Source organism: Equus przewalskii, chromosome 8 (genome assembly GCF_037783145.1).
Source record: "Equus przewalskii isolate Varuska chromosome 8, EquPr2, whole genome shotgun sequence".
Classification (NCBI taxonomy): Eukaryota; Metazoa; Chordata; class Mammalia; order Perissodactyla; family Equidae; genus Equus; species Equus przewalskii.
In genome coordinates this window covers 36078987-36098494 of record NC_091838.1, presented here as the reverse complement: position 1 = coordinate 36098494, position 19508 = coordinate 36078987, and the positions used below count along the sequence as shown (strand labels likewise).

At 38.9% G+C, this 19508-nt stretch overlaps 1 protein-coding gene across 34 annotated transcripts in view; it reads left to right on the top strand.

The window, feature by feature from the left end:
• The window catches only part of SPIDR (scaffold protein involved in DNA repair), a 472184-nt gene that overhangs the window by 24750 nt on the left and 427926 nt on the right, over positions 1-19508 (top strand). For 21 of the 34 annotated variants that reach the window (XR_011543434.1, XR_011543433.1, XR_546115.2 and 18 more), the window contains exons 2-3: positions 16433-16588; positions 17237-17303. Coding sequence is in view for 27 of the 34 variants with exons in the window: in XM_070631683.1 (XP_070487784.1) it covers positions 16433-16588; positions 17237-17303 (223 nt within the window). In the remaining 7 variants the exon portion in view is untranslated. Of the gene's footprint in view, positions 1-8663; positions 8747-16432; positions 16589-17236; positions 17304-19508 lie in introns of those variants that run through there. The other 13 variants (XM_070631682.1, XM_070631681.1, XM_070631676.1 and 10 more) reach the window with 4 other exon arrangements.

Genomic DNA, 19508 nt, shown 5'->3' with positions numbered 1-19508 from the left:
AGATGCCCCCAGAGCCCACCAGGTGAGTCTCGTTTCACCAAAGGACAGTCGGCCTTCTCTCTGGTGATTTTAGGTTGCTGCAGTGAGTGAGTTTGTGCGTGGGCCCTTTAAGACCTGGATCTTTTCGGCTTTCGGCCGATAGCTTTTCTGGGGGTGTCCTCGCTGCAGTTAATAGCCAGCAAAGCCAGACAGTAAGACTCCCATCTCAGTTGGGCTGAGTCTGAAGGATGGTTATAGCCGTATTGCCCCTGCTCCGGGGCTCATACCTTAGGGTGGCTCCCACCTGGCCAGCTGTGAAGCTCCACTGCTCCCAAAGGTGGCTTTTTTCCTCTCTGGACGGAGTTACTGCCTCTTCTGTCTTTGTCAGGACTGTCCCTTGTCGTGGGGGTTCTTTTTATCCAGTTTCCAGTTTTTAAACCAGGATGATTCTCCCAAAATTGTTGTAACCTGGTTGTGTTAGTGGGAGGAGGCAAGTTCAATGTCTGCTCACATCGGCATCCTGACGGGATCTCTCTTTTTTTTTTTTTTTTTGAGGAAGATTAGCCTTGAGCTAACTACTGCTGATCCTCCTCTTTTTGCCAAGGAAGACTGGCCCTGAGCTAACATCTATGCCCATCTTCCTCCACTTTATATGTGGGACACCTACCACAGCACAGCTGTTGCCAAGTGGTGCCATGTCTGCACCTGGGATCTGAATCGGTGAACCCTGGGCCGCCGAGAAGAACATATGCACTTAACCGCTGCGCCACCTGGCTAACCCCTGTCAGTCTTTATTTCATATATTCTGAGGCTATGTTCTTAGGTGTGTATACTTTTATAACTGTTATATCTTCTTAATGAATTTATTCTTTTATCAATATAATATGTTCTCTGTCTCTTCTAATAATATTATCTTAAAATATATTTTGTCTGATATAAGTATAGCCACCGTAACTCTCATTTGGTTACTCTTAGCATGGATTATATTTTTTCATCCTTTCATGTTCATACTTTTTGTGTTTTTGGACCTAAAGTGAATCTCTTAAAGGCAGCACAGTTGGTCATGCTCTTTTAATCAATTCTACCAATCTCTACTTCTTAATTTGAGAGTTTGATTTATTTACATTTAAATTAATTACTGGTAAGGAAGGATTTCTACCATTTTGATTTTTTTTTATATCTCTTATACCTTTTTTTGTTTCTCAGTTAATCCATTATTGCTGCCTTTGGTGAAAATATGTTTTTTTTCTGGTGTACTATTTTGATTCTCTTATTTCTTTTCCTATATAATTTTATTTTTTCTTAGTCATTGCCCTGGAGCTTACAATTGACATCTGAACTTCATAACAATGTAGTTTGAATTAATGTCACTTTAGGTGGAATAGCATACAAAAATTGTGCCCCTAACGACATCTTTCTACGTTATGTGCCCACTGATGTTAACTTATAATTATTGTTTTATACATTTGTCTTTTAAATCATATGGAGAAAAAAGAAGTAAAAACCAGAAAGTGCAATACTGCTGTAGTGTTCTGTTTGCTTATGTCTAATGTCCTTTCTTATCAGCTTGGCAAACTCCCCTTAGCATTTCTCATATGGTAGCTTACTAGTCATGAACTCCTACTGCTTTAGTTTATCAGGGCATGTTTTAATTTCTCTTTCATTTTTGAAGGATAGTTTTGCTGAATACGGAATTTTTGGTTGACTTTTTTTCTTTCAACACTTCAAATATGTCATTCTTCTGCCTTATGGCCTGCATGGTTTGTGATGAGAAATCTGCTGTTAATCTTAAGGACCTCCTGTACGTGAAAAGTTGCTTCTCTATTGCTACTTTCAAAACTCCCTCTTTGTCTTAGGCTCTCAATAGTTTGACTGTAATGTGTTTAAATATAAATCTTTTTTGAGTTTGTCCTGCTTGGAATTTGCTACGTTTCATGGATGTGTAGATTCCTGTCTTCCATCTAGTTTGAGAAGTTTTTAGCCATTTCTTCCTCTGATATTCTTTCTGCCCCTTTTTCTTCTCTCTCGGTATGTCCATTAAGTGTATGTTAGTATCCTTGATGGGACTGTACAGGCTTCTAACATGCTTTTTATTTCTCTTCATTCTTTTTCCTTTCTGTTCTCTTAGACTGGATAATCTCAGCTGACTTATCTTTAAATTCACTGATTCTTTCTTCATTCTTCAAATCTGCTGTTCAACCCCTCTAATGAATTTTTTGTTTCATTTATTAGGCTTTTCAGCTTCAGAATTTCTGTTTGGTTCATTTTTTATTTTTTGGAGGGAAGGTTAGCCCTGAGCTAACATCCGCCACCAGTCCTCCTCTTTTTTTGCTGAGGAAGACTGGCCCTGAGCCAACATCTGTGCCCATTTTCCTCTACTTTATATATGGGATGCCTACCACAGCATGGCTTGATAAGCACTGCATAGGTCCACACCTGGGATCCGAACTGGTGAACCCTGGGCTGCTGAAGCAGAGTGTGCAAGCTTAACTGCTGAGCCACTGGGCTGGCCCCCTATTTGGTTCATTTTTATAGTTTCTGTCTTTGTTGTTATTATTTATTTATTACATTGATATTCCCTCTTCCTAGTTTCCTTTAGTTCTTTTGTCCATGGTTTCCTGTAGCTCTTTCAGTATATTTAGGACAGATGATTTAATGTCTTTGTCTCTTTCACTCAGTGTCTGGACTTCCTACATTATGTTATACTTTTTTGTTTCTTTGCATGTCTCTTAAAATTTTGTTGAAAACTGGTCATGATTGTAATGTGGCTATTCTGGAAATGAGAGTCTTCCCTTCCGTAGGCTTTGTTGCTACTTGTGTGTTGTTGCTTGTTTGTTTAGTGACTTTTCTAAACTCTACTTTGAAATAGGCGTTTTTTTGTCTTGTGTTGCTACTGAAATCTGTGGTCCTTAAACTTAGTGGTCAGCTAGCATTTTGACAGTTTCCTTAAATGAGAAGAAACTGAGAAAAAAAAATATTCTCCCAGTTTGCAGATTGGCTTTGTGTTGGGGCACTCCTTCAACAGTTACCCAGGCTGTTTACAACTCTGCCTTAACCTTTGCTTCCTGCTTGCATGGAGCCTGATAGTCAGCCAGAAGTAAAAGCTTAGGGTGTTCTCAAGCCTTTTCTAAGCACGCTGGGCATGCCTGTGGCTCTCTTGATTCCAAAGGGAGCTTTTAATACCTTTTTTAACCCACGTATCTCCTTTCACAACCTGTTCCTTTTTAGGCATTTTACTCTGTGTGTCTCTTGTCTTGACTGTTATCTCGTAGTTTAGGGTTTGGCCAATATTTGTTTCTTTAAATGCTTTTAGCAAACACTGCACAGGAAGCTGCCCCAGCCCTAGGTAATTCTCCAAGTTCTGTGGAATAAAGGTAAGCTCTTGCTTTAGTTCTTCAGGGAGCTGCAAGATAGGCCCAAACACACAGCCACAATTCTTTGATAGTAAAGTCCATATTGTTCCCCTGGCGGTAGTAATCTGTACCAGGAGTGAGGGCTGCCATCCTCATGGCCACTGCTGACCTAGGGTATGAGGGATGGTAGGTGGGCGATTTAAAATGCCATAGTGTTTTCTTACTGTGAAGTAGCAACTACTTTTTTCACCTATCCTGCCCCTGGTAGTTGTAGGTTTTTGACTAGATTCCTGATTTCATCTTTTTAAATTTTTTTTCATTTTATTTTTTTGAGGAAGATTAGCTCTGAGCCAACATCCATGCCCATCTTCCTCTATTTCATATGTGGGACACCTGCCACACCATGGCTTGATAAGCAGTACATAGGTCTGCGTCTGGGATCTGAACTGGTGAACCCCAGGCCACTGAAACGGAGTGTGCAAACTTAACTGCTGCGCCACCAGGCTACCCCCCTGAGTTGATCTTTTTAGTTATAAAAGGACAATTTGTAAAATTCAGATCTAGCTGGTGAAGGAAATTTCTGTTTGTATTGGTGTTAGCAAAGTTGGATGAGTCAAGGCCCTTTCCGATCAGAGTCATTTGAGTCAGGGAATTTTAGAGCTTGATGGGACCTCTGAAATCATGTCATCAAATGCCTGCATTTTACATATAAGGAAATAGAGGTGCAGATATTTCATTCATTGAACATCTTTACTGAATGCCTGTTTACCAGGCACTTGTTCTTAAAATTATAAAATACGTGATTGAAGAGGTCTTTAAAAGATGTTCAGTGTAAGAGCCAGCCAGTTGCTCAGGTGTTAAGTAAGCTACTCCAGTATAGAGTAAATAATGCCTTGGTCTCAAACTTTCAGGTTTCCTTGTTTATACTGGGCCCTTGTGTTAATTTCACCCTAGTAGTGTGGGATAGTAAAAATGTGGAATTATAATAGCATTTCCTTTTGTGATAGGATACCAGAGACTCAGTTTGCTTTATGGCTGATAACTTCTGCCGTTATCACTGAAGGATTTAGGGAACTTCTTGAAGAGAGTGACCTTAAGTCATCTTAATGTTTTAATTGTTTTTTGTTTCTTTCTTTGGTGAAATCAGTAGTGTTACATTCCACTATGTGGTCCAAGTGCCAGAACCTGCTTCAGAGTACATGTTCTGTGTGTGTGTGCATGCATGCATGTATGTTTGGATGTCCTCACATGTGCATATTACAAGTTCCAATATATTTTTGTTTTCTTCCCCTTTATTTGTTAGCCGGGGAGTGTGGTTTCTTTTTCCAATTCAACTCTGATTTATTTTACAGTTTTGATAGAATTCTTACGTTTCAAACATAGCTCCTCAGTTTTAGATGTATGCTCTAGGCTAGTTCCTAATATTTAGAAGAGAAGATGGTTCCTAAACCTGTCTAAACTTTATTTTACCTAATTAATCATTCTTCTCATTCCTATTCCTTGTTAGTCTCATTTATGGTTTCTCTTTTGATCGTGATGTACAACCTATTCTTATCTAGCTTTGCTGTCTCTTGTCACGAGTTAGAGTTTTAGCCAATTGCCAAGTTAGAGGATTAGTCTGTCTGACACCAACTGCAGGCTCAGGGAGTCACCAAAACTACCCTCCAGTTCAATAGTTCACTAAAAAGACCCACAGAACTCACTGGAAGCTATTATACTCATGGTTACAGCCTAATATGTCATCTAGGATCTGTATGAGGTAATACGTATGACACATTTGCTCAGAAAGCACCTACTAAATTGTCTTAGTTTGGGCTGCTGTAACAAAATACCATAGGCTGAGTGGTTTATAAACAACAGAAATGTATTTGTCACAGTACTAGAAGCTGGAAAGTCCAAGATGAAGGTGCTGGCATGTTCAGTGTCTGGTGAGGGCCTGCTTCCTGGTTCGTAGACAGCCATCTTCTCTGCGTTCACATATAGTAGAAGGGGCAAGGGATCTCTCTGGGGCCTCTTTTATTTTATTTTTTTTTGGAGGAAGATTAGCCATGAGCTAACATGTACCACCAATCATCCTCTCTTTTTGCTGAGGAAAATTGGCCCTGAGCTAACATCCGTACCCATCTTCCTCTATTTTACGTGAGATGCCTGCCAACAGCATGGCTTGACAAGTGGTGCTAGGTCCACACCCGGGATCCAAACTGGTGAACCCCGGGCCACTAAGTGGAACATGCAAACTTAACTGCTGCGCCACTGGGCCAGCCCCCAATCTTCCTTTTTTTTTTCCCCTCCCCAAAGCCCCAGTACATAGTTGTATATTCCAGTTGTAGGTCATTCCAGCTCTTCTATGTGGGATGCCACCACAGCATGGCCTCATGAGCGGTCTGCAGGTCCACACCTGGGATCTGAACTGACAAATCCTGGGCCACCAAAGTGAAGTGCACAAACTTAACCACTTGGCCATGGTGCTGGCCCTCTAGGGCCTCTGTTATAAGGACGCTAATCCAATACATGAGGGCTACATCCTCATGACCCAGTCACCTCCCAAACTCCTCACCCCCAATACCATCACATTGGGGATTACACTTCAACATATGAATTATGGGGGGAGACGGTCAGTCTGTAGCACAAATGCTCAGTGTCCCATAGCTAAATCATGTTTTTTTTCATTGGACCTGGTTGTGCTTTAGTAGTGTGTGATTACAGAATGATGTCTGAAGTGGTTTGCAGTTAGGTGAGAGACTTAATTGAAAGACTGGCTTAGCACCTTTTTAACTGATTGCTTTTACATTAAAGTCTGTTGTATTTTATTCATACTTCCTTCTTCTGAAATGTAAGAGGGTTAGTATTGAAGAATAGGGTAGAGATTTTGGTAGAGGTCTTTGAGGGAATGAAGGACAAAGACTTGAATCTGTAGCCTTAAGGGATCTCGATAATATCTTACCTTTGTCTGAGACTGAGTCTATCACACACTGAGTTTATTGGTTGCTGTGCCTCAACTTCTTAATAGTGAGGAATCAGGAAAGGGAAAGAACCGGGATGAATTCATTGTTTGCTTTTGAGTAAGGAGTGATTAATAAAATAAAAACTGGACCCAGATTGTGATATATTAGTAGTTGTCATTATTTCTGTCCTTTAAATCTTGGAATTGAGAGTAATATATTGGGGCCGCCCCATGGCCGAGTGGTTAAACTTGCTTTGCTCTGCTTTGACAGCCCGGGTTGACAGGTTCAGATCCCAGGTGCAGACCTCATCTGCTCATTAGCCATGCTGTGGAGGCATCCCACATACAAAAAGTAGGGGAAGACTGGCATGGATGTTAGCTCAGGGCCAATATTCCTCAAGGAAAAAAAGAGGAAGATTGGTAATGGATATTAGCTCAGGGCAAATCTTCCTCACAGAAAAATAACTAACTAAATAAGTAAAAATTTTAAAAAAGAGTAATGTCAAGTTGGTGTTGGGGGCTTGGGGTGGTTGTAGGCAGCCTGGCATAGGCAATTGATTTTTAGCATAGGAATCTTCCATTTCAGAAAATAAAGATTTTGGACCGTTGGTATTCTGATCTGGTGTACAGGGCTAGTGGAAAATAATTCTGCTTTTCTTTTTAAATGTTGAAAATAAAACATATCACCATATTTCCAACCTTGTTAGATTAAGAAGTTCTGGATTGTTAAGGAGAATGAAAACAAGAGAGCCAGAGTACCAGATGTTAGGATTCTAGCATCAAAGTCTTTTAGAATAGCTATCGTAAATTAGGTTGGGTTGTTTGAACAGTTTAAGTACTTAAAGATACCAAAACTAGGTAATTATTTTACTGTAAGTCTAAGCATAATTGCATACTTTAAGCACTTACTACTTAGGCCATAGTAATCTTCAATTTGAAAGTTGTATGAAGGTTATACAAAATATGGCAACTAGCTGATCCCTTTATTTTCTCTGATGACAGAAGAAGAAATGAATTTAAACTGCTGTATGATTCCAGGCCTTTTTGACTGAACAGTTTGGAATGGTTATGGACTCTTTCCTGAAACTCTTCCATGAATGGAAAAAATAATTGACATAGTATAGACATGGACCTCCTTAAATAGAGCAATGATTTAGGTGGCCTCTAAACTTACTTAGCATGTATTGGAATTATTTAGCAAATTAAACCAGCAAGTTCTGGAAGATAGTACATTTAGAACTTGTCATATGTAGAACATAAGTTATAAACGAAGTTCTGGTTTTGGGGGCATAAAAGACGTAAACACATAAAATAACATTCTAACGCCAGTCTCAGTGGCCTAGTGATTCATTTCAGTGTGCTTTGCTTCAGTGGCCTGGGTTCAGTTCCTAGGCACAGACCTACACCACTAGTCTGTCAGTGTCCATGCTGTGGTGGCAGCTCACATACAAAAAGAGGAAGATTGGCAACAGATGTTAGCTCAGGGAGAATCTTCCTCAGCAAAAAAGAGAAAGAACAGCAACAGATGTTAGCTCAGGGTGACTCTTCCTCATGAAAAAAAAATAATAGCATTCTGTATTGTAACGATGCAAGTGCTATTGGAGGGTAGTATGTGACTAATTTCTAAAGGAGTGGTTCAACAAGGATCACTCAGGGATGTAATAGTACTGAAGGGTTTGTGAAGAAGCCGAATCCTAAGGAGTTCATCAGGTCAGATTGAAGAGAGTTGAAAAGGTAATCTGGCAGAAAACAAGGTATAGCCAAAGTTGTCATGAACCTTTCAGGCAGTTTTCAAAAGTTTCATTATGCTTTGTGAAAATTCATTTTACTTATACCTTTTTTCTCCTTAGATTTATTCTAATGCCCTTTATTTTCTTATTTATTCACTTCTACCATCCCCACATCAGGAAGATGGGGCTTTCTTAATTGGCATTGGAGACCTATAGTTGCCTGACCAGCCTGGGGAAAGATAAGAAGAGAGTGCACCAGGCACAGGGCTGTAGCTCATGGAATAGTGGCTTTGACTCTGAAATAAACTGGCCTTTTCCACTGAGTCTTTCATTTAATTCCCTTCTGCTTCTTAAAGTCTCTGAGAGGCCATAGAGTTCTCATCAGTAAGCTTCTTTTTCTTTTCTTTTGAGGTTTGAGATATTAAAGTAGGTCGTTAGATTAAAACAATATTTTTCTGAATCACAGCATGTGAAAATGTATGTATCTCAAAAAAATGTCTAAAGTGCGTTCTCATTTAACTCTCTTGAATATTAATCAGCTCTTCTACGTCTGTAATTGTGGTCTATAGTACTGTTATTACATAGTATTATTATTAGTACCAGTTTCATCTTGACAGTGGTCTTGAGGTAAGTATATTTATTATCCCCATTTTACAGATGTAGAAACTGGATCTTGAGACGATAAATAGCTTGGCAGTGTTAATGTGGCCAACCAGTAGCACAGCTGCGACTCAGACCAGGTCAGTATGACAGGATAGCCTGAAGATGTGATCTGAGGGATTTTTGTGATGTTTTTGAAATTTCCTGGATGTTTCCGTGCTTTGAGAGGATAATAAATAAAGATAGTTGGAACTAGAACTATCCTGGAAAACCCAGGACCAATTTGTAACCATTGCCAAAGTACATTTCTCCCTTTCTGTGGGTCAAAGCCAGCTTTCTCCAGGAAATCTTCCCTCATTAGTCTATTTTTGAGCCTGTCAGTCCAGTTTTGGTCTACTTCTTTCTCCACTCTAAAGTGTATCCTTAGAACCTAAGGTCACTGAAGATGGAAACTGTCTTTAACTGCACACCTTCTGAGTGCTCAGTGAATCACTTCAGTTCTGGACCAACATTTGCTAAGTGCTGTACTTCAGCTCTTTCAGTAACTGGTGATTGAAGCCTAACTTAAACTAGATAAAGGCACAAAGAATTGATGGATATGCCTGCAGCTCAAAGCAGCTGGGCACCTGGGATGCTCAGGGACCTGGCCTGTAACCTGTAGCATGTCTTGTGCCTCTTCTCACCTTCTCAGGTTTTTCCATATAGTATGAGACAAGGCTGCTAGTTCATTTGGGGGCACATTCTTGACCAAGTTGGGAAGAAGAGCATCTTCTCCAGTAACTTCAGTTAGAAAAGTCCTGGAGAGAGCCTCTGACTGACTCAACTTGGCTCTCATGGATCCCTGGATCAGTCACTGTGGCCAGGCTGATGTCCTGTGACTGGCCTTGGCCAGGTTGAGTGCCTTACACTGTGGTGTGGTGAGGGTGTGTTTTGTCACTAGAAACAGAAAGGTAGATGGGTGAGAAGGCTAGGCAGTCAGCTGAAGCTGCCACTGTAAACACCTGCTCTATGGCTGAGTAATCACTGTAGAGAGAGAAATATACATGATTTATAACAGTGTAAAGAGACCTGTTGTAGAGGTATTGTTTATTACAATAATTGGATAAAATGGAAACGAGCTATGCTGAATTTCCCCTTAAGCTTATACTTACTCTTTGGTTTACTTTAGATATTATCGACATCTGTACACCAATTTAAAATCGTTTGACAAGTGTAGTGATATTCAAGTAATTTACATATTCATTCAACAGTCACTTAATGAGTACTCTGTGTGTGTGTGTGTGTGTGTGTGTGTGTGGAGTGCTGTGCGCTGAGGGGATGAGATAAATTAGGTACAGGACTCCCCCACACTTGGTCTAGTGGAAGGAGTAGAGTGGGCAGGAAACAGAATGACCTCACAGAAGGAGGGATGTAAGTGGAGGCATTGAGGGATGTTTCATGGAAGAGATGAGCATGGATCTGTGGCAGAGTTGGAGAGACCAAAGGGAATGGAGAGGTGATTTCTGGCAAAGAGTGCCATGGGCACAGGTGTGGTGGTAGAAATGTACAGGCTCTGTTGGCAGCGATGAGTGAAGTAGACCAGATTGGCTGGGGGAGTGGAGGGAAAGGCCAAAAAGTGAGGTCAAAGGCCAGCTAGTAGGTATCTGAACTTGGGCTCAGTCTCTCATGTCATCAGATTTGTGGGTAGGTCTCTGTCACCACTGCCTGAGCTGCTGGAGGGCAGGGTCTTTCTTGCTCACCTTGTATCCCTGGATCTGGCAGAGTGTCTGCATGCAGTGGGTGCTCAGTACATGTTTACTGGCTGACTGCAGATGAGAACATTAGAATTCTGTCATTTATATTAAATTAGAGGGTTCTAGTCCCTAAGGAATCTGAGTATGAGGGCCAACCCCATGGCCTAGTGGTTAAGTTCAGCGTGCTTGCTTCAGTGGCCTGGGTTTGGTTCACAGGCACGGACCTACACCACTCGTCAGTGGCCATGCTGTGGCAGTGACCCACATACAAAATAGAGGAAATTGGCACAGATGTTAGCTCAGGGTGTCTCTTCCTCAAGCCACAAAAAAAGAAAAAGAGGAGGGTTGGCAGCAGATGTTAACTCAGGGCAAATCTTCGTAAGCAAAAATAAATAAATAAACAAATAAAATCCTTAAAAATAAAAAAGAATCTGAGTATGGATGAACTCCAGAGAAGCAAAGGACAAGCCAAATGTAACCAAAGCCATGAGTGACAGGTCTGAGAAGTGTTCTATTGCCTGAGAGAAGGAAAGATCCCTGAAAAAACAAATGGGCAAAGGCTTCAAAGAATGGGCTATGAGCATCACAGAGCCTGCTGACTAGTTGACTTGGTTAAAACTTTACATCTGTTCCTCGTACTTGAGGACCACTGAATCATTGTTTCTCCTTAATGTAGGTAAATTCCTGGGTGGAAAAGTGTTGCCATTCTTCAAGTATTTGTCTTCAGTCATTGGGATTTATTCAGATATCCAAGAAAACTTCCCTTTTGCATTCTGATAGACATCCGATTTCCCCCCCAAATTTATTAAATGATATCCAAAACAATATTTAGAAATGTTCACTTCTTTCCAAGAGGGGTAGCCTAAAAAGTTATAGTGGGAAGCATTTAGTTTTATACGGTGTAAAGTTTCAAAATGAATAAATAAAATATATAAGCATGGTGTACCTAAAGAAAGGAAAAATTGAGCAGAGCAGTAATAAGAAGGAAAAGTGGTCTGTGAGGGGCCGATGTGGAGAGTAATGCAATGAAGCAGAGTTTAACTGTTTTGTATTTAACCACTTCAATTTCTTCCTTCTAAAATTTGTTCCCAAGTATTATCCTCATTATTCACAGTTTCTGTATTTACAACACACGTGTTCCCAGCAGAGTTTGAGCAAGGCGTTACTCTGCCTGCTTGTTCCAGCTCTCACACTGTAACTAAATGTCCTTTTCTTGGTCTGTTTATTGCCATGTTTTCACATTTTTCTGCTTTGTGTTGGTGATTTCAGTGTTTAAACTGGCCGGCCCCCCAGGCATAGTGCTGAAGTGCTGTGTGTTAGATAAGAAAATGCATGTGCTTCATTCAGGCGTGAGTTACAGTGCTGTTGGCCATGAGTTCAGTGTTAAGGAATCAACAATGTATATTAAATAAGGTGTCTAAACAGAAATACATATAAAATAATGTTATAAATTGACAGGAACAAACCCTGTATTTCTCTGAGCAGCGGTTCAGCATTTGCTAATTCTTTGTGGTGACTTGATAGAACATTAACTACTGTGAATAATGAGGAATAATGAGAACTGACTGTATTTCTCTCCTCTTCTTCTGGCTGGGATTATTTAGTTATTTTGTGGGCAGGGGGGGCAGGTTTTGGAACCTTTTAATTTTGACAAAATTTCAAATTTACGTAAAAGTTGCAAGAATGGTATAAAGAAGTTCCTTATAATGGAACTATAAATGGATTGAATAGTGTCTGTCCTAAAATTCATGTCCATCTGGAACTTCAGAATGTGACCTTATTTGGAGATAGGGTCTTTGCAGATGTAATTAGTTAAGATGAAGTCATACTGCATTAGAGTGGACCCTAAGTCCAATGACTAGTATCCTTATAAGAAGAGGCGAGGACACACAGAGACACACACAGGAGAGAGAGTGCAACATGATGATGGAGGCAGAGATTGGAGTGATCCAGTTATAAGCGAAGAAGTGCCAAGAATTGCTGGGGGAAAGAGGCAATGAAGATTCTTTCCTAGGGCATCCAGAGGAGCTAACACCTTCATTTTGGACTTTTAGCCTTCCGAATTGTGAGAAAAGTTTTGTTGTTTTAAGCCACTGTAATTTGTTATGGCAACCCTAGGAAACTAATACAATCCTTTATCCCAATTCACCAATTTATTATTATTTGCCTCTCTCTTTTTCTCTCTCTCTTTCTCTTTTCCCCTTTCTCTCTCCCTCTCCTTCTCTTCTTCTTTCTCTCTTTCTTTCTGCATATGTGTATCTAATTTTTTTCTGTACTATTTTAGAGTTATTGGGAGACATAGTGCACCTTTACCTCTAAATAGTTATTTCCTAGAATTAGGACGTTCTCTTACATAAGCCTAATATAATTACAAAAATAAGAAATGGAAAATTGATACAATACTGTTATCTAATCAACAGTTCATATTCAAATTTTTTATATTGCCTAGTAATGATCTGTTTTCCCTGGTCGAAGATCCAATCCAAGATCATACATTTTATGTCCTTTTCATGCCTCTTTAGACTTCTGTTAATCTGGAACAATTCCTCAGACTTTCTTTGTGCTTCTTGACCCTGTCGTCGTTGAGGTGTACAGGCCAGTTATTTTGGACTTATCTGATATTTTCTCCTGTTTAGATTTAGTTTATATGTTTTTGGTAGGAATACCAGAGAAGTTGTTTTGTATTCTTCTCAGTGTCTCACATCAAGAGGCACTTGATGTTGGTTTACATCAACACTGATCATTTGATTAAGATGGTGTCTGATGGGTTTCTCCACTATAAAGTTACTATTTTTCCCTTTGGAATTAATTAGTTAATAATTTGTGGGGAGATGTTTCTTGACCATGTGAACATCCTCTTCATCATTAAACTTTCATGTGACCACTAGTTTTAGCATTCATTTATGGTTTTGTAAATCCATCATTTGTTTGTTTGTTTGTATCAATGTGGATTCGTATTCTCATATTAATAGGTTATAATCTTTTACTGTCAGTATTTATTTGATGTGGGAATGTCCCACATTTGGCCAGTGAGAGCCCCTTCTTGCAGGCTCATGTGTCTTTTTGACATGTTCTCATTATTCCTGGAGCACTTTCTTACTCTCTGGTTCAAGATATTTCAGGCTCATTTGTACTTGTCTATCCCATCCCTGGAATTACCCATTTCTATAAAGAGCTGACCTGGGCTGATTTAATGCATTAAAGAGGTATTCTGAAGTTAAAAAATATATATCGGCTCTAAACAGACTGAATGATATCTTTCACTTTCTTTACTGTTCCAGATAACTAAGTGAGCTTCTTCAGAGCTGACAGGGGAAACTGCACACTGGTGGAGGGTAAACACCCTCTTGAGGATAGATGTCTCTTCCTCTCATGGTCCTGCTTCCACAATAGGAATTTCTACATAAGGAGGAATGTGCTTAGAGCTGTTACATGTTAAAATACTATCTATGTTATGGCTGAGTTTGTTTCAATGAATTTTTCCCTTCTTCCTAGTTAAGGAAATTTTAATGGTATATTTTAATCTTTATATTTTTTAAAACTACAGTGATATTGATGAAGGGTTTTATTTCTGATTGGGTGACCAACTCATAGTAGTTGACCTTAATTTGATTCCTAATGCAAATCTAAAATTTTCCTTAAAGTAAAGTGCAAATTTAAAAATGTATGAAATGAATGCATGTCTGTTGTAGACATTTATAAAACAACAGAACAAAAAAGCTTCCAGAAAATAAGTCAGTGTTAATCACTCTTGTACTCCTTGGCTCATATTTTCTTCTCTTGAGTATCTTAAATATGTTACTTTCTTCTCCTGGCATAAAGCTTTGCTGTCAACATCTGATAATAACATAATTTTTATTCACTTGTGAGTCATTTATTCTTTTTCTAGATGCTCAAGGAGTTTTTAATAGTCTATTTACTAAGATTTATCTTGGTTTTGATTGCTTTTGACTTGATCTTTTCAGGTATGTGGTATGCTTCAATACGTAGCTTCTTTTTTTTTTTAATTTCAGGAAAGTTTTTCTGGAATTTTAGTTTTTAGTATTTGTTCTGTCCCATTGCTTTGGTTTTATTCTTCAGGGATTCCTGTTTGTATGTTGGATCCCAAGAGAGACTTGATCACTCTCTTTCTCTTGAATCCTTTTACTCTTTCTTCATTTGAGTTGGGTAAACTTTTAAAATTTCCTTCTATTACCTTTCATTTCTCTTCACATATTATCTGTAATATCTACTTGTTCTTGGATTCCTTCCTTTTTTCTGGGGTGATTTTTAAAAGAATTTTATTCTACTTCCTAATTTTGTCACTTCATTTCTGAATTTTTATAAATCTGAATGTTTTGTTTTGAAATAGTAGGTTACAGTTTTTTCTGTTTTATGGGCATGTCTTTGATGTGCTTTCTTTGTGTTTTGGGATGTTATTCTGCTCCTTTTTGGTTTTTCTAATAACTTTGTATGGGATTTAGCTTTGATCCTTTATGGTTTGTTTTTTGAAGAAGATTAGCCCTGAGCTAACATCTGCCACCAATCCTCCTCTTTTTGCTGAGGAAGACTGGCCCTGAGCTAACATCTGCCACCAATCCTCCTCTTTTTGCTGAGGAAGACTAACCCTGAGGTAACATCTGCCACCAATCCTCCTCTTTTTGCTGAGGAAGACTGGCCCTGAGCTAACATCCATGCCCATCTTCCTGTACTTTATATGTGGGACACCTACCACAGCATGGCTTGACAAGCAGTGTGTAGGTCTGCACCTGGGATCTGTCTACGAAACCAATCTATAAATGAAAATTTGGGTGAGTTTATTCTGAGCTAAAATGTGAGGACCATGGCCCGGGGTCTTTCTTCCCACAGGAAGAAAGGGCACCAAAGTGGGGTGTACAGAGTGGTTATATACCCCCAAAGAGGATGTTTCACATATGATTGAAATCTCCTTTTTATAATAGTCACGAGACTGCTCTGTCAGCACAGTGATTGATGGACACAGCAGGTAGGTCTGCTGTCTCAGTGGACACAGCAGGGTGGCAGATCTGTTGTCTCGGGCTGGGTGGTCACAGGTGAGCAAGGTGAGTGCAGCAATCAGTTCTTAGCCTAAGGAAAGATGCTTATCCTTAAGGAAATGCCAATGTTGGGGGAAGTTGTACCTTTATCTTAAGGCCATTTGTTCTTGCCATAGTAAATGTTTAAAGCAGATATACAATGCATGCTCAACGGCCCTTTTGGAAAAAACAAAGTCAGGCCGAATTAGGTTTACACCAAATGGCTTCCTCATATACTCCAATATATCCTATTGATTGCCATTTCTATTTGTCAGATCTGAACTGGGGAACTTAACCACTGCGCCACTGGGCTGGCCCCTGGCTTTGATCCTTTTTTGCTGCTTATTTTTATGTTACAGTTATTCTGAATTTTTAGAAGGAGGGCAGATTCAAGATAGTTTTTATAACTTCCATTGTTTCCTTGTAGTTTGCAAAAATATGGCCACTTGTTTCTTTGTTATTTATATATTTTTGACTCTGCTCTCATCCACCACTCCATCTGGACCTTTTCTTTTCTTTGTCTCTATCATCCCTCTGTTGCTGAGCAAACTCCACTCCCAGTAGTATCTCGTCAGTGGGGGGCCCTGTCCAGGAAGGTAATCCTGGCTGACTGATTTGGAGTGTCCTACACTGCCCCCACCCCTTTGGATCTTCTTGGCTGGAGCTCTTATCCTCACTCTGTTTCAGGTACCATTCTCAGATCACCTGTTCCACTTCCTAGTTCCTAGTGAACACCAGATATCTGGGTGCTCAGCTCCTCCTTTGCTCCTGTTCTTCTCTCACCCTCTTTCCTTTCAGGTATGAGACCATGCAGGACTTTGGAGAGTTGATTATTTGTCCTCACCAATTTGTATTTTGGAGTTTGTTGATTAGTTCTACGTATTGTATATGCGCTTTTGGTTTTGCTATCTTGTTGCTCTTTCTTTACTTGGGGATTCAGAGACATTCAAAAACGTTGCCTTTACCGCTGCCATTCGTGAGTTTCCACTTTGTTAATTGTCAACTTAATGTCTATTTAATGAAGTTGACCTTTTTTTTTCTTTAAAAATCATCCCTGCAGAGAAAAAGAAATTGGAATATAGAATACTCATCCTTTCCGGGAGAGAGTCCATTGAAGTTCAGAAGAGCAGGTCTCAGGACAGTGGGGGCAGCTGCTTCCCTCTCTGAAGCATGGCTGAGGTGTGGAGAAGGATTTCAGGACGCTTCTGGGACTCTGGTAAAGTAACTGTAAAATTGTTTTCCCTGAATGCCAAAGGGTAAATCCTAGATTCCTGAATGTTTAGGCCACTGTAATTATATTTCTTTGGAATTCCTTTATTTATTTTCTTTCAGGACACTGTAATTGGTGCATTACTTTTTTTCCCCGCATTCTTGAATTCCTTTAATAATTGTGGCAAGTTAGTATTAACCTCTTAATGCCATGCAGGACCTTTTAACCTTTTTGTTTGTAAATGAAAGATGCATACTGAGAGTGTTTTAAGAAGATGAAACTGTTGAACATCCTACTCTTCACAAGAAGTATATTTATGAAATGCTTGTATATGCAGAATTGTTTGGCAATGAGATATTCTGGTTAATTTTTATATATATATGGTAACTTTGAAATACAACATAGCGGAATACTATTATAAACTCTAAAGGTTTGACGGCTCTTGTTTAGATACTGGAAAAATACAAAAAATACATTTATAAGTATATGAGGTATGTGTGCTTTGGGACTGCTTAGGGGTAAATATAAATAAAGGAAAACAGAGAAATATGTTCAGGACGGTGTAGTTTAAGGTTTTGACTATTTTATAAAATACTGTTGGTTTTTAGCCTTGGTTACATGAATTACTACATTATTACTGTTATCTGCCTGCAGTCATCAACAGCTGAGAAGAAGACTATTACAGAAAAGTACCTTGAATTATCCCCTAGGCCCAAAAAAGGTAATATTTTGTTGATTTCTTGACAGAAAAGGTATAAGGCTAATAATATATCCTTCTTTGATTTATTTGCTTTCTTTTAAAAAGTTATTTACATAGTTTGAATAGACTATGCTTGGTTAAAAAACATCAAAACAATGTAAAAAGGTATTTTTTGCAAAATCTCTCTCTTGTCTTTGTACTATCTACCCCACTTTCCCTGCCTCCTATGGACAATTATTAAATTTTTGTGTGTGTCCTTCCTGCGTTCATTATTGCCAGCGGAGCCTAGTGGTTTAGCTGAGGGTCATAGCTCCAGGGCTTTTTAAAAAATTGGATTTGGGAAATAAAGTTATGACCTATGATATAAGGACTGTACTACTTCAGGTAATGAAACTCTTACTTGGTGAATTAGTTAGGGAAAGCTTTCAATTACAAATAGTAGGAAACTCTATTGTAATGTTTGAAGAAATGGGTTGAATTTACCTCCTGCAACCAGAAGTCCGGGGCTCCAGACTCATCCTGAATTCTGCAGCCTTAGCTTGGGGTTTGTTCTTGTGGCCATGAGGTAGAAGCTAAATTCTCCAGTGTAGGCTCTGAGGTTTTTCTCCAAGTGAACTTTTCCTCTGGGAAGGAATTTCCTCCCTAGGACCTCTGTCTTTGGCCAGAACCTATTACATAGGGCCACGTCCACTAAAGAGACTTCAGTGAAATTAAGAATTTTTAAATATCTATGTTGCTGCTCAAATAAAAATGGGGTTTGTAAGTAAGAAAGAAGAGGAAGTGGATATCAGGGAGGCAGTTACTGTGTGTTTGGGCAGGAAGAGTGGGAATTTGAGACTTCAGGGATCTTGTCTGGTTCCACAGTGTCCTGACTGTGTCCTGATTGTGTGATCTTGGGAAAAAGCAAGCTATTCATGCTGAACCTAAGTTTCTGCATCTGGAAAATGGTCGTAAGAATGTGTGCCTCTTTGGGTTATTATGAGCTTAAAAAAAAAAGTCATAAAAATGCTTAGTTCAAAAGCTTACGCTTAGTAGGTGCTTAACTGATGGCAGCAATTGCTGTCATGTCTGATGGCAAAAGGAGCCATATGAGAGCCAGCTCGAAGTTCTGCAGTTGGAAAACTTTCTGTGAATAAGAGCCTGAACACTTTAAGCTATGCTATTATCTCACTAACATTTAAGAGAGTCTTTTTTGATGCAAATGAAAAATAAAATTTCCCAGGTGTTTTTTTTAATTCCTAAAACACTGTATTATAAAATAGACTGGCACACGTCTTTTTGTAATACCGTAATTTTCTGACGGAATAGCAGAATTTAACTTTTCTTATTATTAGTGCTGAATGCTGTGATTTTCAAAGATCGATTTAATTCTGATTTCTAAACTGTCATAATATATGGAGAAAATAGCATATATATATGTATTTTTTTTTTCTTTTTAAGATGTGGCTTGTATCTTTTTCTGGAGTAATCAAATTCAATCTGGAGAGAGAAAGCAATATTAAATAAGCTGCTACCATGTATTTAATTACAAAAGGATCTTTGGGGATGATTTCCACATACCAATATATGTTCGACCCACTCTGCTGTACTTTCCACTCTGTAGAATGAGCGATATATTGTGAAAGGCTGAAAGAGCTTGTATCATTATGTAATTATTTTATTTATGGGATAAGCAGCTTGTTAAGGCAAGGAAGTATTGTTAATAATTTAACAAAATCTTATAAATAGAAACTGATGGAAAAAGCAACTCAAGGCATTTCTTAGAACTGGTTCATTTTTAAATAGTAGCTTCTAAAGTATTAGTTTAAGATAGGCTATTAAAAGTTTTAGGGTGTGGAAGTAATATTTTTATGAGAGCTAGGAAGCAGAAGTGGGGGAATGTACAAAGTGTGCAAAAAACACACCGACGTGTCTCGTGTCTCTATTTCCTCATCTATAAGGCGCTGAGAACCACAGAAGACTGAAAGAGGGAGGAAATAGAGGAGAAGGGAAGGGGTGAGAGAAGCGAGCAGATGAAAGTTGGCAAAGGATCTTACCAGAAGGTTCAAGGGAGATGGAAGAAGATAAAAACTTGAAGTTAAAAGAACCTTTGTGGGTAGTGATTTTCTTAATAAGGCAGAACTTTTTTAAAAAAATGTATTTATCAAGCAAAATGAAACTGAAATATAAAGGAAATATTTTTTAGTTTTAATTTTTAAAATTTTTTCTCCTAAAATACTCTGCAAA